The 21067-nt window shown below is 41.7% G+C and overlaps 1 protein-coding gene across 1 annotated transcript in view; it reads right to left on the bottom strand.

Annotated features, from left to right (window-relative positions):
- The window catches only part of LOC125430831 (WD repeat-containing protein on Y chromosome-like), a 46699-nt gene that overhangs the window by 10458 nt on the left and 15174 nt on the right, over positions 1-21067 (bottom strand). The window contains exons 9-25 of the mRNA XM_048493085.1: positions 20974-21066; positions 20823-20868; positions 17545-17591; positions 17222-17339; positions 15146-15215; positions 14145-14388; positions 12750-12855; positions 12511-12662; positions 9674-9776; positions 6601-6707; positions 5487-5566; positions 5340-5394; positions 4317-4362; positions 4002-4061; positions 2641-2803; positions 1551-1655; positions 397-455 (exon numbers count right to left, since the gene is read on the bottom strand). Coding sequence (XP_048349042.1) covers positions 397-455; positions 1551-1655; positions 2641-2803; positions 4002-4061; positions 4317-4362; positions 5340-5394; positions 5487-5566; positions 6601-6707; positions 9674-9776; positions 12511-12662; positions 12750-12855; positions 14145-14388; positions 15146-15215; positions 17222-17339; positions 17545-17591; positions 20823-20868; positions 20974-21066 — 1654 coding nt within the window. The remainder of the gene's footprint in view (positions 1-396; positions 456-1550; positions 1656-2640; positions 2804-4001; positions 4062-4316; positions 4363-5339; positions 5395-5486; positions 5567-6600; positions 6708-9673; positions 9777-12510; positions 12663-12749; positions 12856-14144; positions 14389-15145; positions 15216-17221; positions 17340-17544; positions 17592-20822; positions 20869-20973; position 21067) is intronic.

Here is a 21067-nt window from a genome sequence, read left to right as displayed (position 1 = left end):
TGTTACCTGGATAGGGCAGCCTGATCTCATTGGATCTCAGAAGCTAAGCAGGGCCAACTCTGACTAGTATTTAGATGGGAGACTGCCAAGGAATACAGGGTTGTGATGCAGAGGCAAGCAACTGCAAACCACTTCTGAATGTCTCTTGCCTTGAAAACCCTAAGGGGTTGCTTAGGGGTTTCATAATATTCATGCCCCTCCACACCCACATAATATCCATGCCTTACACAGGATTATGGCAATTGGATGCAATCTGTGAGGGATAATATGTGTGAATTTGTAATCCAAATTCAAAAGAGGATATGTACCTATTGAAGTTAAAGACAGAATGGCTGCAACAACCCCACCAAGAACCCAGTTTTGCACCAGTAAAGTGACTTTATCTGCCAGACTTACAGGTGTGAAACTTGCCACAAGTGGATCTTTAGAGAACAAACTCCAAAAGTGTACATAACCTAGGAAAAAATGTCCAGAGTTGTGATTAGAAATATTTGATAGCAAAAAAAGTACTTAATATTTTGTATATCCCACCTTTCTCCCCAATGGCTACTATTTGCTCTACTCCATTTTATCTTCAACCCCCCCCCCCCCCCCCCCCCCCCAGGCAGTTTAGCCTGAGAGTATATGATGCACAAGAAAGCTCATCCAGCAAACTTCCATGGGAGAGTGGGGATTCAAACCTGGGTCTCCTAGATCTTTGTCTGCCATTCTAATCACTGTACTACACTGGTTATTTTTGTACACAGGAAATAACTCCAGTCACATTATTTCTCACAATCATTCAGGACAAAATTCTCAGCAGTTGTATTCCTCACCAAAGAAATTCTGCCAAATTTCAGGCAGACAGTAGAAGTACCTGTTGAGGCACAGCATTAAAGCTTAGAATAAAAGCAATAGCGTATCTAGGGGGGGAACAGAGGGAGCATATGACCCAGGGGCCATTTGCCTGGGTCACACAGGGGGTGCATTTAAGTCACACACACACACCTCTCCCACCCCTCCCACCCCAACAGGCCAGGCCAGGCAAACTTTTCTTCAAGCACGCTCCCTCCTTGTCCTTGTCCCCGCCCTCAGTGTGTTGCCAGCCTTGGCATGCTTGGCTTAAAGTAAGGTTTGTTGAATTTTTTTGCAAGGAGGGGCATGGGGGGAGTTCAGCTGGAGACTGGGCATGGGGGGCATTTTGTAAAAATACATCACTGAATAAAAGAGCAAGCAAACAACATTGATTTCTTTTTATACATGATAGGAACAAGAAAGACCTCTGTACAATAATAGGGAAAAAGTAGAAATGTTGTGCAGAAAAAAACCTATGGAAAACAGTATGGTAACTCTTCTGGTTGGAATGTACCCCTGTTAGATAATCTAAGGAATCCTTCATCCAGCTGCTTCTCCAGCTTCTCTTCCCTTGTCTTGATTCACTGTATTATCCTAAAGAATAGCTGTGACTCAGCTGAGATTTCAATTTATTTCCAAATATATACCCCTATCAGTCAGTACAATAGTAATTTTCTGGAGGTGAGGCGACAAATACTGCATTGCACTCATTTTACCTTGTGGTCCATTGGAAATTAGAGAGGATGCTGCTGATTCAAATTTTGCAACACGGGTCTTTAGAAACAGTATTTGAGTAACACTTGCATCTACAGCTTGGGATGCTAAAAAAAAAGAATTTTCATTGATTTAAAGGAAGCTTCAATTAAACCTTAAAATTCTGCCTTATCCTACATACAGTAAATGCCAATAGTTAAACAACTGCTACACACTGATCTGAAACAAAATGGAGGGAAAACAAGGTTGGGTGAAATTGGACTCACTCCAGATGTTACACCCCTAAAGCCCTTTTCAGATTTTCATTTTTAGCACTCCAACCTTGTGTAACAGAAGGCATGTTATACACAATCTTACCAAAAGACACAATTGTTATTTTGTATGAACAGGGCAGTATGCATATTTTGCATGCATATACAGCTTTGGCAAGTGCAAACACGTTACATTTGTGTGTATCCCAGAGTGATATAGATATTAAAAATGTTAGTTTCCCCATTCATATAAAATGGCAACTGTGTGTACTGGAAAGGTCACAAGAATCCTAAATCAAATGTCTGAACAGGACTTTTGTTCCTATTTAAAGAGAAATTATAGACTGTTACCAAAAACTGCTCCACCTTCCCAAAGTTCAGGACTAACGTCCATCAATTTGTGTTGGAAAAATCTCTGTTAGTAGGAGAGGACTGTAAGACAGTTTATTTTTACAAGCAGCAGCCCAAACTAGCTCTTTGAAAAGGCTGATGTAATTATTGTTACTTTAAAGGAGAGACTTTATATTATCTGTAAAGGCTGCATTTGCCAAATTAAGATGCCTAGATTTAAAAGTTCAAGCCTTCAACTCATGCAGTAAACTGGAGAATCCATTACGTATAGGAAAAACAACCAAATTATATTGTATCATTCCTGGTGGTAGCTGGTATGTCTCAACTACACCAGGCCTCTTTAGATCACAAAACAACTTGGAATAGACTTTAAATTTCAAATTCACAAAAGTTTCCCATTTAAAAAAAGCCCACATGCAATGATTCATACACACATTATTAATCTTGGGGGAAAATACGGAATTGTTGTTTGAATCTGCTTCATGCTTACTTTTGGTATAAACAGAGGAAGTGAGAATAGGAGTGTGGAATTTATGGCATATGCGGCCTGAGATCATATTCCAGACAATAATTTCACCATCATAACTTGATGTGGCAAGGAGAGTAGGTGGACACTGCGCAATGCAGAGAATATCTTCCTTATGTCCACGGCTCTAAGCAAAGAAAGACATAAGAAAAAGATAATCTTCAAAAAGACTGTTTTGTTGGAGGTTGTTCCTTATGCATGGGCATTTCAGGTCCAGCAAATTAATATAACACAAGATTGCAACTGCTACAGTTGGAGGTCTAAAACATTAGTATTATCTAGCAATCCCCTCTTGCATGAAGGGTCCAATTTCTAGTTCCCATCCCTGGTTAATCACTTCATTTATTTTATTTGTATTTTATTTATTTGTGTTATATACCACCCACCCCCGGAGGGCTCTGGGCGGTGTACAACATAAAAGAAAACACAACATACAAGAACAGAACAATCAGAATCGCAAATATAAAAATAAATGTGGCTCCATAACATTAAAATAACTAAAACCATATAAACACAGCGTACACAGATAATAAACAGCGTCCAACAATTTAAACACACACACACCCGCAAGGGGAACGGAAGGCCCCATAGATGCAATTGAGGCCACCTAATTAAAGGAGGGGGGGCAAAGCATTGGATGCAAAGCACTACCACTGAACCCTTCCCCCACCAATTTTGCTCCAGGGGGAGGGGTCAAAGGACCTTCAAGAAGTGTGTGGGCAGGAAAAGTAGTTGCCTACAAGTGGGAGAGGGAACTGATTAAAAAAACGCTTCCTCCCCTGCCAATAGAAGTGCCATTTCACTAGTATAATGGCACCTTTGCATTGTCTCCATTTTGTTTTTGATTAAAGCATTGTTGTGATGTTTTATTCCATTTCTAAGCTTCTTTGAGGACCTTGGTTATATATCAGGATACAGAACTTTAAAAACAAAGTAACACAACACAATGGCTATGGGATGGACAAAATTAATACCACTGGGTTTGTTTGCACAGTTGCTGCAACAAATAATGGAAAAAAGTTTTGGTTTTTTAATTTGCATGAACTAAAGATATAACTCCCTTCTCCCATCATTTTTCAGCAGATAAAGTCTCAATTCGATAAGAATAACATCTACTCTTTGAGACCATATTTCAAAATTATCCATGGCTCTTTAGCAGAAATTTTTTTTCACATGACTTAAAGCACACATCAAAACAGCATGTGATCCCTTCTGTACAATCCTCCAAATCAAACACTGTACCTTTTTCCCAATATCAATTCACAGGTTTAAAGTATGCAAAACAAACTTTTTAGCAGAAGCAACTGCTGGATATAGAATCTTACTATATCATCCTGCCAATGGCCTTGAGGTTTCTGAAGGTGATGGAAACTGTCTGTCGAATCCTGAAAAAAGCAACCAAACAAAAGATCACTCAAAGAATCCTCGGAATTCTAGTTCAGGAGGAGTGCTAGGAGTTCCAAGGATCCATAGCTCCCCCACAGGACCAATGAAGAAGTGACCACTAACTCTGTATCGCTAAGCATCTCATTAAGGTTAATGGTATTTACAGATGGCACTGATAGCATTTTATATGCTTAATGTACCAATAATTAAGTGAACCGACATGCAAGGATAGTATTAAGGTGTGTTTTACTTACATAAAACATGTTTATTTTTCTGTCCCATCCAACACCTATGATATACCTGGAAGAACAATCAATACATAAGCAATATTGATCTAGATTAGTTTTGGTTTTCTAGAAAACATAGAGTGGCAGCTCACATTGGTAAAGTGAAATCTACTTGCATGAATGGAGAACTATTCTCACAGCTGTCCAAGTTCCAGTAGTTTTGTGAGGAGCAGAAGCATGCTCATATCAACCTTTGGCCTCTATCTCACTTGCAATCTTTGGCCCATATCTTTCCATATTGCCCATGGAGGACCCTTTGATCCTCCAGTAGTAACTTCTTGGCAGTCCCTGGCCCCAAGGATTGGTCTTGACCTTTTTGGTCCTGGCTCCAGCCTGGAGGAACTCTCTGTCTGCAGGCACCAAGGGCCTGCAGGCCCTTACTCAGTTCCTTAGGGCCTGTAAGATGGAGATGTTCCACCAGGCTTTTGGTTGAGGCCAGCCATCAGTCCAATTGTACACTTGCCAGCATCCCCATTTCCAGCTTACACATTCATTGTGTGCCCCTTCATCTCCTCCCTTCCTGCACAATTTAGAAAGAAATAAACCGGGAAGAGAAATGTTAGATTATTAGGCTTGGGAACTTAGGACCCCTATTGGGTTGGCACCTATATGTGCTTCATTTTAGAATTAGTTATAAGATTGCATTGGAATTTTAATGTTGGAGTGGAATTTTATTGTTTTAACTCTTTGTAAGCCACCCTGAGCCCAGTTCTGGTCAGGAAAGGCAGAGTATCAATCAATCAATCAATCAATCAATCAATCAATCAATCAATCAATCTTTAGCTCAGGGGTCCCCAACCTTTTTGAGCCTGTGGGCATCATTGGTATTTTGAGAGTTTTTGCTGTTAATTGCTACTAACTTTTCTTGGAAGCATGAGCATTCATGCAGGGGTCCCTTTAAGTAACCAAACATATCCTCTGGAGAAAAAAATTGGCCCTAAACTATCACTTTCTATGGCAGCAGTTTTGATTGCCCAGTAGATTGCTTACTTTTTTCGATTCACCTCCACATAGGTGCAGTCACAGATTTCTTCGCATGTGTCTTCTGCACAGAACAGAAACACAACAGCGCTAAAACCTGAGTGTGGTATGGCAGACTGGTATGTTTATTTTCCTATTTGTCAGCACGACACTTACCTTTTTTCAAAGTGTGCAAACAATGTCCATTATTATAATTCCATATTTTCAAACAGCCGTCTCTTCCTCCTGTTATAAGTCTAAAATGTGATGAAAATTATTTCTTCAGTATGGATAGAATGAAATGAATATGTGTGTGTGTTAAGGGCCCTTAAATCACTTCCAACTCATGGTAATCCTAAGAATCGATGTCCTCCAAAATGTCTTATCGTTAACTCTCTTGCTCAGATCTTGCAAACTGAGGGTCATGGCTTTCTTTCTCGAGTCAATCCATCTCATCTTGGGTCTTTTTCTTTCCTTGCTGCCTTCAACCTTTCCTAGCATTACTGACTTTTCCAGTGACTTTTGTTTTCTCATTATGTGACTTTAAAGTATGACAATTTTAGTTTATTCAATTCAAACATCACATTTCAAAAGAATCTACCTTTTCCTACTTTTTTTCCATCAGCTTTTTTTCATTGTCCAGCTTTTATACCCCATACATGGTAATGGGGAATACTATGGCATGAATTAACTTCGTCTTGGTTGCCAGTATCCAGGGGCGTACCACCCAAGGGGACATATGGGGGTCAAAGGTCCCTGGGGGGGACCCATTTAGTCATGTGGGGGGACTGAAAATCACCCCACCCCCCTCCTTTCTCCCACACTCCAAGTCACTGGCCAGCCCCACTTGAAGGCAGGCGGGCTCAGGAGTGACAGGTGGGCCGCCTACCAGCTCCAACAAGAGAGGAATGTGGCCGGGCTAGCTCCCTCGGCAGAGGCACCTCCTGCTTTCTCTGGCTGAAACCCAGGACCTGGACGGTGGTGGCTGCCTTTCTCGCCCAGTGGGAGCATCCTTGGGAGGGAGGAGCGCCTGGCAGGCAGGAAGGGCGTCGTCCCGCCCCCGCATGCAGAGCACCTGGCCAGCAGGCCGTTGGAGGGGAGTTGCCATGGGCCTGCTGGGGACCAGCAACACGCCCCCCCCCCACATGTGGCCTGTCTGTCACCCAGCTGGGAGAAGCCTGGCTAAGTTCCCCCTCCCCGGGGGGGTCCTATTTTTGTAATGATTTATTTTAATTAGTCCAAACTAATTTTGGAAACTTCTACCTTTGTGAATAAGTATATAGAACCATACCTTCTTCCACTAGGGTCAAAAGTGAGGCAGGTTATTGCAGATCCACCGTGAGCATTGCCAAATTCAAACAGCTGCTTTCCAGTTTCAAAATCCCACACTTTGATCACCTTAAAAAGCAAAGCAGAATCAGAAAAAAGCATCAGCATGAACATCATAGCCAGGATGCCCCCCCCTTTAACATCTGTGGATCCTGCCGTCCCTCCCCTCTTTTAGGGGATTAGTTAGTAGGTCGCCTCCTGTTGTATTATTTATTGTACTTTGGTACCAGTACGCTGCTTTTAATGGGGTTTTAATGATTCAAAGTGTATAGAGCCATTTTATTATGATTTATTTAATTATTTGAGATTGATTTTATTTTGTGCTCTATTCGTATATTCATGTTCACCGCCCTGAGCCCTCCAGGGGAGTGGAAGAGAATGATTGGCTTACACTGTTCTGTACATGGATGAACAAGTCTTAATGCAAGAAACTGAGCCACAAATAAGGTAATGGAATAATAACCGTGTACAGACACATGGATTTACATCACAAGCAGGAAGTTGTGCATGTAAAACATAATTTCTGATTAAGATTTCTTTTCCTTTGCAAATTGTATATCAGGCTGTGTGCAGAAGGAAAAATTGTTGCTACCAACATTATAATACCACAAGCCTGCTTCTAAATCCCATCTTAATGTTATTAAATTCATACCCCAGCTTTCTTCCAGACAGCTTAAGGTGATATATATAGGGTCCTTCATAAGCATTCTCCATTCTAGGCACTAATCAGATTTAGACCTACTTAATTTCAGTGAAGAGCCGTATTTGGTGTTTTCAGGCGATGCTTGTGAGTTTCCTATTTAACTCCCTGTCATATTCTGACAGAGGCAGCTATATTACTTAGCACTCCAGGTTGTTGCAAAACATTCTTGAGGTCAGGGGTTTATTTTATTTATTTAACAAAATAGTGCTGCAACTTTAAAAAAGTAATATTTCCAGAAGGGTAGTCATGACAGCCTGTTCCAGCAAAAATAATCAGAAGTCTTGTGGCATCTTAAATATCAGCACATTTGGAGGACTAGGGTTCTGTGAACTAGAGCTCACTTCTGGAAATGTGTCTAACAAAATGCGGTTGTACGAGAATAAAAACATGTTAGCCTTTAAGTTGCCACAAGATGCCTGTTTTAATCACTTAAATTATACAAATACAAGTGCAAGCGATGGATTAAGAGGTAATAATAATTACTGTCACTACTATTGTTAACTACATTTGTACCTGTCTTTCTTACTAAGATTCAAGGGTGATTTATCAACTATGAAAAGCATTGCAATTGGGCATCAAAATAAACAATACAGTACGATTAGGTTTGCAGAACCAGAAAACAATGCATTAAAGGAAGGCTGTGAATCACCACGGGCCACTATTGCTGATAGGGGTGGGAAGGGCAGAGTCTGATTCCAGCCCTGGTAAGGGCAGAAACAAAGGGGTGGCCATTATTGTCTTGGGCGGGCAACGGCAAGTTGGAAGCCCGCCGGCCACGTCAAGGGGAGGAGGGAACCCGAGCCTTTAAAGGAGCAACCCCTTCTTTGTCTCGGCCATGTGCTGTGGCCGGCCGACGATTTTCCCACCCACCTCTCCCGAGTTACAATTGTTGTTAATGCATGCTAACCTGTCATAGCCATTGGCAGTTTTCGCGCATGGGTGTTGATTTGGAAGGGCAGAAGGGGGGAGCTAGGGAGCTATCCCTCCCCCAGGGATGGCAGACAACGACAAGAGGCATCCACCCTGCCGACCAGGGTGTCTGGGGAGCAGCTCTTGCCAGGAGCGTCCGCCTGGAAGAGCCCCATGGCGGGGCGGAGCTCCAGCATGAGGCATCCGCCCACTGGCGCTCCACAGTGATGCTGATACAATCAAATCAAGACCCATGCTGCACCTCACGCTTCTGTTTTTTGTTATTAATAAATACGGCTATGGCCGATTGATTTACCCCAGCCAAAAGGAATGCAGTGTGGTTTATGGTTAGAAAACTTGCCCCGGAAATCTCCACCCTCAGACGGCAATTTAAACAAAAACTGTCTTAGGCAACAAAAACTGTCTGGGACATGATATATAATAGTGAAGAAATGGGATTACAAAGGTAGAAGGGAGGTGATATATACAATAAATATTTCAATAGACTTCAAGACTTACAGAAGCAACCTCCTCAGCTGTTCCATCCAAAGATATAGGCTTGCAAGTCCCATGGATTTCAATGCTAGTTTTTAAAAACACATATGAATATCTCCCACTGAAACCACTAAGATTTTCAAGTACATAACTTTGGGTGAATTTCTCTTTTCAGAAAATCATTGTATGTTGCATTATCAAAAACTATTGTTCTGTTTTAGCAAAAGCAATGAATGCTGATCCATCTAGTTCACTGCTAGTCAGCTATCCAGAATAATAGCTGCCAGGATGTTGTTAACATCCTATAAGGGTCCTTTAAGGGGGAAGAGATGTAGCTCAATGGAAGAGTCTCTACTTCGCATGCAGAAGGTCCCAGGTTCCATTCCCAGTATCTCCAGTTAAAAGGATCAGGTAGCAGGTGATGTGAAAGCCTGACACATTGGAGAGTCACTGCCAGTCTGAGCAGACAAAAACTAACCTTGACACCAGCTGAGCTCCATGTGTTATCTGGGTGGAGATGGAACCAGGCCTTGATGACATCATTACTGTATCCCAGTACTTTTTAAAGGAGGAGTTGTGGCTCAATGGAAGAGCCTCTGCTTTCCATGCTAAAGGTCCCAAGTTCCATCCTCAGCATCTCCAGTTAAAAGGGTCAGGCAGCAGCTAATGTGAAAGACCTTAACCTGAGACCCTGGAGGACTGCTGCTAGTCTAAGTCGACAATATTGAACTTGATTGTACAGTGGTCTGAGTCAGTATAAGGCAGACTCATGTATGTTCATGGGTGCTCAGTTAGACATCTAGGATCTCCTCCATGGAAAGCAATGGTTCTGTCACTGAGCCACACCCCAGCTTCCACTGTGATGCATGGATCATTCCATGTTGGGAAGCACCCTACGAGAACTCTTTGACAGTACCGTTTCACTTACAGAGCCTTCCGAGCAGCTCACCACATGCCTGAACACTCTGTTGTACTTGCAGCACAAAACGGGGTCCTTGTGGGAAATCACCAAGTTGGGATCTGCAGGTGTGCTGCCATGCGGAGAATCAAAACAAGAGAAGTGGGAAACACACTGTTGGTTATTCAACTGTCAAACTAGACAAGACAGAGATCAGGGATTCCCACCTTTTTTCTTTAACAAATTATAACAGAAGGGGATCCTGGTATTGATTTGTTACAATATGATAGGATGATAGGGTTAAAACCCCTCTTCTTTCTCTGCATCTGAGTCAGCACTACAAGCTGCAGGGACCAAGCTTGAAAAGACCCTGGGAAGATCCATTTGCAAGCATTCCATTGGTGTCTCACCTGTTTTGAAGCCTCGTGTGCATCTGTCACTTATAGTTGGAACCTTTTCAATTGTCACAGAGTAACTGCGGAAGTCATTTCACCTTGAGCACTGCCTGGTGCCTTCAGTGTCGGTGTTGAGACCCCAGACTTACCGTAGTTGTTTCTCACCAATCTGTTTAAATTATTGTTGTTTTACTCTGATTACCCTTTGTGGTTGAAGATTGCTTCCTACCTGAGTTGTGTTAAGAGCTGTAATTAACTGTTCTAACACTGCTGTCTTTGCTCAGTCCTCTTCTCTACTTATTGTTATTTCATGTGATTAGAATGTTTAGAAATATGTAGTGTGTCATTGCTTGTGCAGGCAAAAGTTACCCCAACATTTGGCTGAAAGTGCCATCCTTGGCCCAGTTACTACTTGGAATATTTATTAATTACTGCAGTACAGTTGCACAGTTAAAAAATACAAGTAATCACTCAAAGCATACATGAGGCAGGTTGCCAGGTTCCCCCTGGCCACGGGTGGAGGATACGGGGTAATGTTGGAAAACTCCAGGAGATATGGGAATGGAGCCTCAGGAATACAGGCGCCTCAGTGGGGTACAATGCCATACAGTCCACACTCCCAAGCATATATTTTCTCCAGGGGTTAATCTCTATAGTCAGGAGATGAACTGTAAGAACATAAGAACAAGCCAGCTGGATCAGACCAGAGTCCATCTAGTCCAGCTCTCTGCTACTCGCAGTGGCCCACCAGGTGCCTTTGGGAGCTCACATGCAGGATGTGAAAGCAATGGCCTTCTGCGGCTGTTGCTCCCGAGCACCTGGACTGTTAAGGCTTTTGCAATCTCAGATCAAAGAGGATCAAGATTGGTAATTCCAGGGGATCCCCAGATCCCATCTGGAGGCTGGCATCCCTACATGAGGCAAATATATTAGAAAAAGACAAACCTACATTCCATTCAAGTGGATTATGCATCCATGATAATAGATCTATTATAGCAGAAAGCAGATAGAAGCAGTGGTGGGATTCAAATAATTTAATAACTGGTTCTGGTGGTAGGATTCAAATAATTTAACAACTGGTTGTTTACAAGCACCATTTTAATAACCGGTTCTGCCAAAGTGGTGCGAACCTGCTGAATCCTGCCACTGGATAGAAGCCTAATATAAACAATACTTCCCCATAAGACAACCAGTTAGCTTGTCTAGAATCAGGTGAATGTAAGTATGATTTCGTCAGGCACATATAAACTGGCCAGCATGTCTCTCATGTGGAGACCCACCAAAGTATCTTGCTTTTTGCAAGACCACAAAGAAAAGGGATGAACACAAAAGGACAGTTAAAGGAGAAGTCAGAAGAACACCTAGCTTAGAAAAGGAGAGCCACCCCATTTAGTAAGAAGATAACTCACACATCTATTTCTAATACAAACAAAAATATAGTAGCCTCCCCCTCAGTGTCTAGACATCCTGGGTTGCCTTTCCTTCAACAGTTACATCCTTCTAAGTCTACTGAAGTCAAAAGCAAGTAATTCAGTTAGGATGTCATTTATTTGCATTTATTTATAGTTATTTATATCCCTCTTCTATCTATTAATTAATTTGATTTATGGGCCACCCAACCCTGTCAATTGGCTCAGGGCAGTTTCCAACAGTCACACAAACAATACACAAACCAACTATGTAATAGAACAGCCATTATCAACAAAAAACATCAGCACAATAATTTTACATTGCCATAACTTTTGAGTCTCCAATGGGGACTCAAAGCAGCTTAGAACATTGTTCTCCCCTCATTGTTTTTCTCACAACAATAATTCTGTGAGGTAAGTTAGGCTGAGAAAATGTGACTGGCCCAAGATCACCCAGTGAGTTTATAGCAAAAGACCGGAACTTGTATCTTTCTAGTCCAGCAGCTCTAATATCACCGTCTGTGTTGCAGTGCAATCCTGGAAATGCAGGAATTGTTCAGAATTATCAGCAGCCCTCATCCTGATAGCTTTTGGTGTGTCATGGCGAGCAGCATGGCTAATGTCATGGCTAGCAGCATGGTTTGACAATATCTTGTGTTCTGAATCAGGATGCCGGAACTAGATGAGTATGACTGTGTGCATCACGCATCAATTGTGAACCCTTGCTGCAGCCCTGACAAAGTGTACAAATATTGAATATGGCTTAAATTTTAGAGTTAGTACTTTAAAAAAAAAGGAATCCCTTAACAGTGAATTTAAAAAGTAAACATTTAAAAAATGATTGACACTCAAGGCCAAGTATGAACACTGCAATATTTTTAAATATTTACAAATTTTTGTTCAGCTCTATATTGATTTCTTTTGCAGCCAAAATAGTAATACCTGTCAATGTTACTGGCATTTGATTGCATTGACATGCTCACTATATACTTCTGCATGCTCTCTAGATTTTCCATAAATGTAGAACTTAATTAAATGCACAAAATCTTCAATTCTGATTTACCTTAATCTTAGACGGAGAACAGCCAAAGTGTCTGTGGCAACATAAAGGGATCTATTACTTGAGAAGTAGTGGCAAGCACTGATTTCTCCTTTTATTTCATTGTTTTTTGAACAGGCTGTGAATAGACAATTTTGGTCTACTATATCCCATATCTGCAAGGAAAAAAATTGAGCCACATTGAAAATAAACCATTGAAGATGTTGTAAGCATAATTCAATACACACAAAATGTAGACTGACCTTAACAGTGTTGTCTGTTGAGATGGAAAATATTTTACTGTCCTCTTCAGATATGCAGACATAGAAAACAGGGGCCATATGGCTTCTAAGCATGCCTGTTGGCCTTCTGCAATATGATCAGAATTTTACTGTATTTTATTTTAATTAACTAGATTTCTAAGCGGTTTTTAACTGCTCAAAGCGGAAAGTAAACACAGTAAATAAAAATATTAATATCAATAAAATGAGGAAACAATAAGGAAACATGGTAGCAGCAGCAAACGGCAATTCAAAATACTTTCAGTCTTTTTTAATTGTTTAAAAGGCTTTCAGTTTTTTAAAATAATATTTGTTAAGCTGCAGCCAGGTAGATTTCATAAGACAGGGAATTCTCACTGTTCTGAGGTTATTACTAAAACGACCCTGTGGGGGAGGTTTTAGTGATTCTGGGTAAAAGTCTAGCGCGGGACGCAAAATCACTGCCACTGCACCACTGACCCCCAGAGGCATAGCAAGGGGGGAAAGTGCCCGGTGCACTGGTGCGTCCTCACCCCGCAATGCTCCTGCACCGCAATGCCCCGCAATGCTTCCGTCCCGTAATGCCCCGTCACACTCCCACAGGGGCGCGCACCCGGTGCATCGTGCATCCCCGCCCCCTTGGAGCTACGCTTCTGTTGACCCCCCCCCATCCCCCAAGACTTCGCTATGGCAAAGCAAGGAGCAGCCTTTGCCCCATTTGGAGTTTGTAGAAGCTACAGGCATTGATATAAACCTGCTGCCCAAGCCCTATATGAGGCAGCTATAAGTGGCAGCAGAATCCTGCTCTTTTTCTTCAGGGGGTAGGGCCATGGGAGATCTATGAAGCAATCTCTGGTTCTCTATTCCCCTTAGTCAGGATGAAATGTCTGTATCTTTGACCCTGTGAAGTCTTCTAGCTGCCTCTTTTCCAGGACTCTTGCCTATAACGATAACCTAACTCTTCTTCCTTCCAATTCCACTGTGGATTGACCAGTTCTTCCTTTCAACCATGCCCTCCCCATGTCCTCTTCCTATGTTCTTGAGTACTGAGAACATGAGCAAGTCCTTGGTTATTACTGTAGGCCTGGCCCTCCCTGACTGCTGTGGCTGAGATATTGCTCCTCCAAGGTCTGCTCCTTTGTCCCCCTTTCTCTTCCGCTAGCTTCATTGATCACCACCAATAAAATCTCAGGCTCCTAAACTGTATTTATACTCTAGGATTTTGTTCCCAAAGTGGTCATGGATTTGACTTTCATTTATAAACCCATCCATAAAATATTGTAAAAGAAAATCAGAGAAATCTACCTGTCCTAAATAAATATGTTATCTTATACATTTGTATATAAAGTGAAATGGGCACAGCCTGCAAAAATTTACTGCAGTAATGTAATATCTTACCCAGGCATATAAGGATTCCACATTCGAATGATTCGATCCATCCCACCTGTTACTATGAGGTTGTTCTTTTTACTGAAAGCAAATGTTTTTACCCCTTTGTGAACTCGAAAAACAATCTGATCCCCCTCAGCTCGACTGCAAGGAGTTCCTAGGCTCGCCTGCCCTTTCCTTGCCTTTGAATCCTTCCTGTGCTCTCTTATTTCTTTCATCTGTTGTTCAACATTGGTAGCTCCAACAACGCAGCCTGCAGAAGGACACAAATTGTGAATACTGTATTCAGCCACAAGTTCACCACAGCATACTCCCACAGAATAAACACCAGCATGTTCCAGGACTGGGAGCTACCAGAAATGTTTTGATTGAAGAAATATGAAAAAAAGGAAAGGAACTATTGCCATATAGGGCAAGAATGCGTTTTGGAGCATATTCAGTCAGCAGACAGAACAGCCTTATGGAGGAAAATGTGTACTGCCTCTTGGCCCTGATCCAAAGTAATTAGGTTGCTTCCCCGACTGCTTGAAAATGCCATATTGACACTTCCTAGGTCTGAGCAGAAATGAAGACACAGTTAAAGCATAAGAATTTCACAGCAGCTCCCTTTGCTGATAGCTGTTACTACTTATTTATGCTGCATTGTACCTGGATAGCAAACAGCAGTACCATATCCCTTCTCCCTGCAAGCTGGGAAACAGTTTCTTGAGAGCAGCTGCTACCCATGGCTTCATTGAATGATGTACACTTGAGCACTTGAGCACCACAATCAATGTATAGCAGGAATAGTCTTTTAGTTTGAAGTAGTACTTTAAAACAGCAACTTCATAATTGCACCAATTTATAAAAGCTGCTTTGAGCAAAAGACTTGTCATGTGGTGTACTGTATATAGACCTTAAATTATGCCACTGTAATGCAGGTAGGAAGAGAAGAGACGCTGTGTACAAACCAAGCACACATAAACATAAATAAACCACCTCCCGGGATGTAAAAGCAATAATATAATTACCTATTACCAAGGCTGTAGGCTCATGCCTTGAGGCAGAAACAATCGCTTTAATAGAATCATAGTAATTGAGCTAAAAAGATAGAAAATAACATTTATTATGCAAATGGTCAAAATATTGTAATAAAAGAATCCTTTCTATTGAAGAGATTTTATTCCTTCATGTAACAGTTTGATTCACGAAGAGAGCGAAAACACTTAAGCATATAAATAACATTTATAAATATTTGTCTCAGTGTGGTTTCATGGGCATGGTGTTGCTCTTCTTGTTCTGACATCCCCCGAGGAGGTATGGCATGTTTGTTTAACGTGTCTTCAAACCATTTCTCCCCCCCCACCCCCATCTCTCCCCAGCTGCTCTCAAGAAACTGTTTCCCAGCTGCTTTTATGCTCTCAAACCCTTGACAGCTACAAGCCTGGCCTGTAATTTCACCACTTGTGATCAATCCATTTTCCTCAGCCAGCATGCTGTGCTCAACAGGAGTGTGAAACTAGCTGTCATCTTGCTAATTTTGGCGCTCTCTCTCTCTCTCTTGCTTTCCTGAGGGAACTGTGCTGTGCACATAGCTGAATAAATTCCCTTTCCCCATTCATCTAAAACACCTGTTGCCTACCTGCCTACCATCACCCAAAAGCGTATGAGATGGCAATTAAGAGGACGAAAAAAAATCTTTCTTTCTTCTTCTATTGCATTCACTTGATCATGGCCAGCACAATTATTTAGGGCAATTTGATCACTGACAAAAATAAGGAATTGGCTATTAGCATTGAGGCTTTTATGAGCTTTTTTGAGAATAAAGTTTTGAGATCTCCCTGCCACAGTTGATACAGTAAGGGAACTAAAGGCCCCTTGGCCGTTTTCTGATCCTATATTGGACCACTTCACCCTACTCTCCCAGTCCAAAGCCGACAGAGTACTTGCAGATCTACTACTTGCTGTCTTGATTGGTGCCACTCGCGATTGGAGAAAGCCAGTTAGGAGGAGCTATGAGGCCATCTATTGGAGACTGTGGCCGTGGTCTGGTGGATCTTGTTCCTAAAGTTTCTATTTGATTTTAGAGCCAGCATTCTTCAATGTTATGAAAATAGAGAAAACCCAACAATCCAGTTATGAGACTATTATTTTTTAAAAAGTATTACAGACTGTAGTACAGAGAACTTTCAGGACATCTGAAACCCAGCTTCTGAGTAAATGTTGCTACAATTGCCTGCACAATAAATAAAAACAATTCCCTTGGTACACAAAACAGCACACTGGTAATTCTTTCAGGGCTGACCTAGATGTGGCATTATCCATCAGTCTGACCTGTGGGCACTGCTTCCATTTTAAAGGGATTTTAAAATGCTGCGAGAACTTCAGGTTGAGGTGCTGTTGTTTCTTCTCCTCCAGCCTTTTCAAGTGCGGAAATGGCCACACACATCCCTAGGAGCCACTTTGGCACTTGAAAAGGTGTGTGCAGTGGGGCAAGAATGCCTCAGCCTACCGTGCTGCATCCTTGTGGTATTCTTAAATATCTTTAAAATGATGGTAGGGTCTATGAGTTGGATGTGTGGATGCTATCACATCAATTTCTACGTTTCCTGTGAACATCTGAAATAATCCTTAGCTTTATAGAAAGGAAACAGTAGTTGGTGGTGCAAGCTGAGGTAGCTTTGGCTGTACAGTAGTAAATGTGGATTGGAAAAGATAGGCATTAGAAAGCCATTTTTGTTCCTCCTCAGTTCGCTGACATGATAAAATGGATGAGGGGAGAATCACGTATGCTCAATTGAAATCCTTGGAAGAAGGTCAGGGTAAGATTCATCAACTGATAGAGGTCACAAAATATGGGGTTCTGGCAAAACATCCAATCCACTCTCTTCACTGAGCTCAGAATACCAGAAAGGCATTACAGGAACTAAAAGAAAATCTGCAGTGACACCGCAAGGCACCTTTAAAAAAAAGCATTAAACATAACACTGAGATTCAAACTAGACAAGATTATTGGGTCATGAGTTGCTAGTTAAACCTGATACAGAGGAGTGAATTTAATCCTGTATTTTCCTATAATATACTGATTTGTAGGGCATTATTTTTACCTGAGTAACCCAATCTCCATGAACTTTCCAGCGAATATAAGTGGCATTTGGAGACAGAGCAACATGTTCAAGGCTTATATTAGGAAGATGTTCCATTTTTGGTAGCTTGTTCCAAGTTCTAGGGGGAAAAACAGTTGAAATTATGTATTGTCGAAGGCTTTCACGGCCAGATTCAATTGGTTGTTGTGGGACTGCTGTCTAAATGGACAATCCACCATTGTCCACAAGGAAAATCCTTGTTTGCCAATATCAGTTAATGTGAAATATTGAAAAGTATGGCTACTTTTATTATCAATTTAAATTTGTAGAATGGAAGTACTTGCCTTAGGAACTCACCCACAGACTGCAAGAGCAAGATATTGACACAGCCCTGCAATAATGACAAAAAAATAAATAAATGTGCTTTTAAAGTTATGCAGCTGCAGAACACAATTACATGAAAGGCATCTATTTATGAACATAGATGGATTTATTTCAGAATATGCCTTTTTGATTTGTTGGGCTTGTGCAGCTTATATTGTTCTCCTTTCCTCCATTTTATCCTCACAAAAGCTCAGGTAGATTTCAGGGCGTTGAAAAATGTAACATAACTAGTATAAAGGTCACCCCGCAAGAACCTTCCATAGCACTTGAAGGTGGATAGTTCAAAACATGGAGTTCCTCCTCAGATCCTAGGCCAAAGTGGTGGGCTTAGACCTATGGCACAGGTGCCAGAGGTGGCACTCAGAGCCCTCTCTGTGGGCACGCGCAAGCAGAGTGATCCTTTACCTGGGAGTAAGCTCGGTTGCTGGCAATGGGACTTGCTTCTGAGTAAACCCTCCTAGGGTCATGACTCGCCCGTTGGAAGAGTTGCACGGTTGCTTCAAAGCAAAGCCACCGACTACCACCAAACTTACTCCTGTGTAACGCACACCTCAGAGCCAACTGTTTTTTCTAACTAAAACCTGAACATTCAGGTTAAATTGCCATTGGCACTTTACGATAATTGGCACTTTACGATAAATAAGTGGGTTTTGGGTTGCAATTTGGGCACTTGGTCTCGAAAAGGTTCGCCATCACTGTCCTAGGCTGAAACTCTAATCACTACAAGGTAGAGATTTCCTGGTGACTGCTGTTGAACAGTAGCATGTATCAGGGCCTGGTGAGTCATACAAGTCTCATGGTAGCAAGTAGCCCAGTGGTTGCTGCTGACCCTGGTCCTCAAGAGTCCCTTCTCAAGGGCCGAAACAGTCATGGAAAGGGCCTTTTCCCCTCCCACTGCCTTTTACTCACAGAAACCAACACTTGAAGGTTGGCAATACTTGCAGTTGCCTAGCAAGCCTCACAATGGCCACTGAGAGGGCATTTGTTTCTTAAAGCTATAGGTACGGCTTCTATTATTTGAGGTGATTAAATCTCCTCTCTTTTGCTTGTTTTTGTTTTTTAGATTTCAATTTTTTTCTGCAGACCTGGGCTTTTCTGTTTTGTCCATGGCTCGAATTTCTGGAGTTATGTACCCTCAGATTTGGTTATGTGGAGAATTAGACATATTGATAAGTGGGGATGTACCTCGTTTTCCCTTTTATTACACTCCTCCACATTTCCTCTTTCCTTCTTTCTTGCAGGTCCCATATCCTTTCCCCTTTCCCTGTTTCCTTCTTTACTTCCTATCCACAAAACACTCATGAAAAATCACACCAGAAGTGCTCTCACTTTCTGTGGGGAAAGCGAGAAGCATGTGTAGGGCAAGAGGAAACACTTAATGACATGAAATATTGCCCTGACACACCTTCTCAGTGCGCCACAAAGAGGAGGCATGGCAGGACAAGATTTCTTGCCCCAACGCACTGCCTGTCCCATCGCGGGCCCATGCATCGGTGGGTAATTGGCCCAAGATTGCAAGCTTGAAAGGAGCAGCAAATAGATGAAGATATGGGGAGAGATTCAGAATTCATATTTGTTGATATTATTTTGGAGATGATGTTGAGTTATCCATGAATATGTAGCTCACAGACCAGCTTTTGAGCAGAATGGAAGGGGATAATGTGGGCATAGAAAGTCATAAACCATCCACATGGAAGTGCTATCAAAGAGCAGATAAGAACATAAAGGCAGAATATAAAGTACAAAAACAGAGAACTTCCTCCATTTTAAGAAACTTTGAGATAACAGGCAGATGTAAAGCTTCTTCAGTCCAGCTTTTACACACTTGCATACAAACACACATCTCTATCTTTATCTATATGTATATTTATTTTGAAAATTTCTGAACTTGCTGTGTATCTACATATGTAGTATTAATAATGCTTGCTGAGTATTACTAGAATTGGAAAGGTAATATGCCTTTAGAAATAAAATGTATTATCAGGGATAATTTCAACCGTTGTGTATTATCAGGGAGTCACTGCACTGCAGCTGTGGCATAGTGGTTAAGATCAGGTGCATGCTAATTTGGAGGAACCGGGTTTGATTCCCTGCTCTGCCGCCTGAGCTGTGGAGGCTCATCCGGGGAATTCAGATTAGCCTGTGCACTCCCACACACACAAGCTGGGTGACCTTGGGCTAGTCACAGCTCTTTTCTCAGCCCCACCTACCTCACAGGGTGTTTTCTGTGGAGGGGTGGGGGGAGGGAAAGGAGATTGTTAACCCCTTTGAGTCTCCTTACAGGAGAGAAAGGGGGATATAAATCCAACTCTTCTTCTTCTTTAAAGGCAATTGGTTTGCTAAAAGTACATTTTTGATTAATCAGATATCCATTATTCAATTGCTAAGTTTATTAATGTGCTAATGGGGATTCAGGATCTAATGAAGAAGCCTTCATTAATGAAGAAGCCTTGCCCATCTAAAGTTTCTACCCAGCTGCACAGAAAGTATTTTGGCAGATTTTTTTTAAAATTATGTATACCTACTTTTCTCCCATATGGGGACCAAAGTGGCTTTCATCATTCTCCCTTCCGCAATTTTCATCATTCTCCCTTCCGCAATTTTCCCTCATAACAACGTAGGCTGAGAGAAAGGACTCACAATAGTGGGTTTAAATTATGGGTGGAAAGGTACCAGCTGGATATGATAAACATATTTCTTCCAGTAAGAGTTACTCAGCAGTTAAATCAGCTGCTGGGGGGCGGGGGGTGAGATCCCCCTCACTGGCAGTTTTCAAGCAGTAGTTGGATAAACACTTGTCAGGGATGCTTTAGGATGACCCTGCATTGAGCAGAGGGCTGGACTAGATGGTCTGTATGGTCCCTTTCAACTCTGTGATTCTATGAAAATTACTGGCTCAAGGCCACCCAGTGAATTTCCATGGCAGAGGCAGATATAAACTCATGTCCACCCAGATCCCAATCCAATAGTTTAACCATTATACCATACCAACAACTGCCAGTTTTCTATAGCTCAAGCTTTATTCGTTTTCACTTCCTTGAGTACCTCTGCATTTCTCTTAACGAAGGCCCCTTCCTCACACGCAAAATAATGCGTTTTCAAACCACTTTCACAACTGTTTGCAAGTGAATTTTGCTATTCCGCACAGCTTCAAAGAGCACTGAAAGCAGTTTGAAAGTGCATTATTCTGCATGTGCGGAATGAGCCTTAGAGAACATTTTTGAAACATTACACATACCTGATCATCACCATAAAGAATCATGCATTCGTCAGGATCTGTATAGCTGAATAAATGATGTGAGGAGAAAGAGGAAGAAAAATTATTTTAAAATTTCATTTTACTTGTTCCTCGCCCATCCTTGGCCATGATATAAATTTGACATCCTTACCAGTAGTCCAAATTCAAAGGTATAGCTTCCAAACCACTAATTTGAAGGTACGGTTCGAAATTGGAGATTTCATAGAACTGAAGTTCATGATCCC

Source organism: Sphaerodactylus townsendi, linkage group LG04 (assembly GCF_021028975.2).
Source record: "Sphaerodactylus townsendi isolate TG3544 linkage group LG04, MPM_Stown_v2.3, whole genome shotgun sequence".
Classification (NCBI taxonomy): Eukaryota; Metazoa; Chordata; class Lepidosauria; order Squamata; family Sphaerodactylidae; genus Sphaerodactylus; species Sphaerodactylus townsendi.
This window is presented reverse-complemented; position numbering and strand designations above follow the sequence as displayed.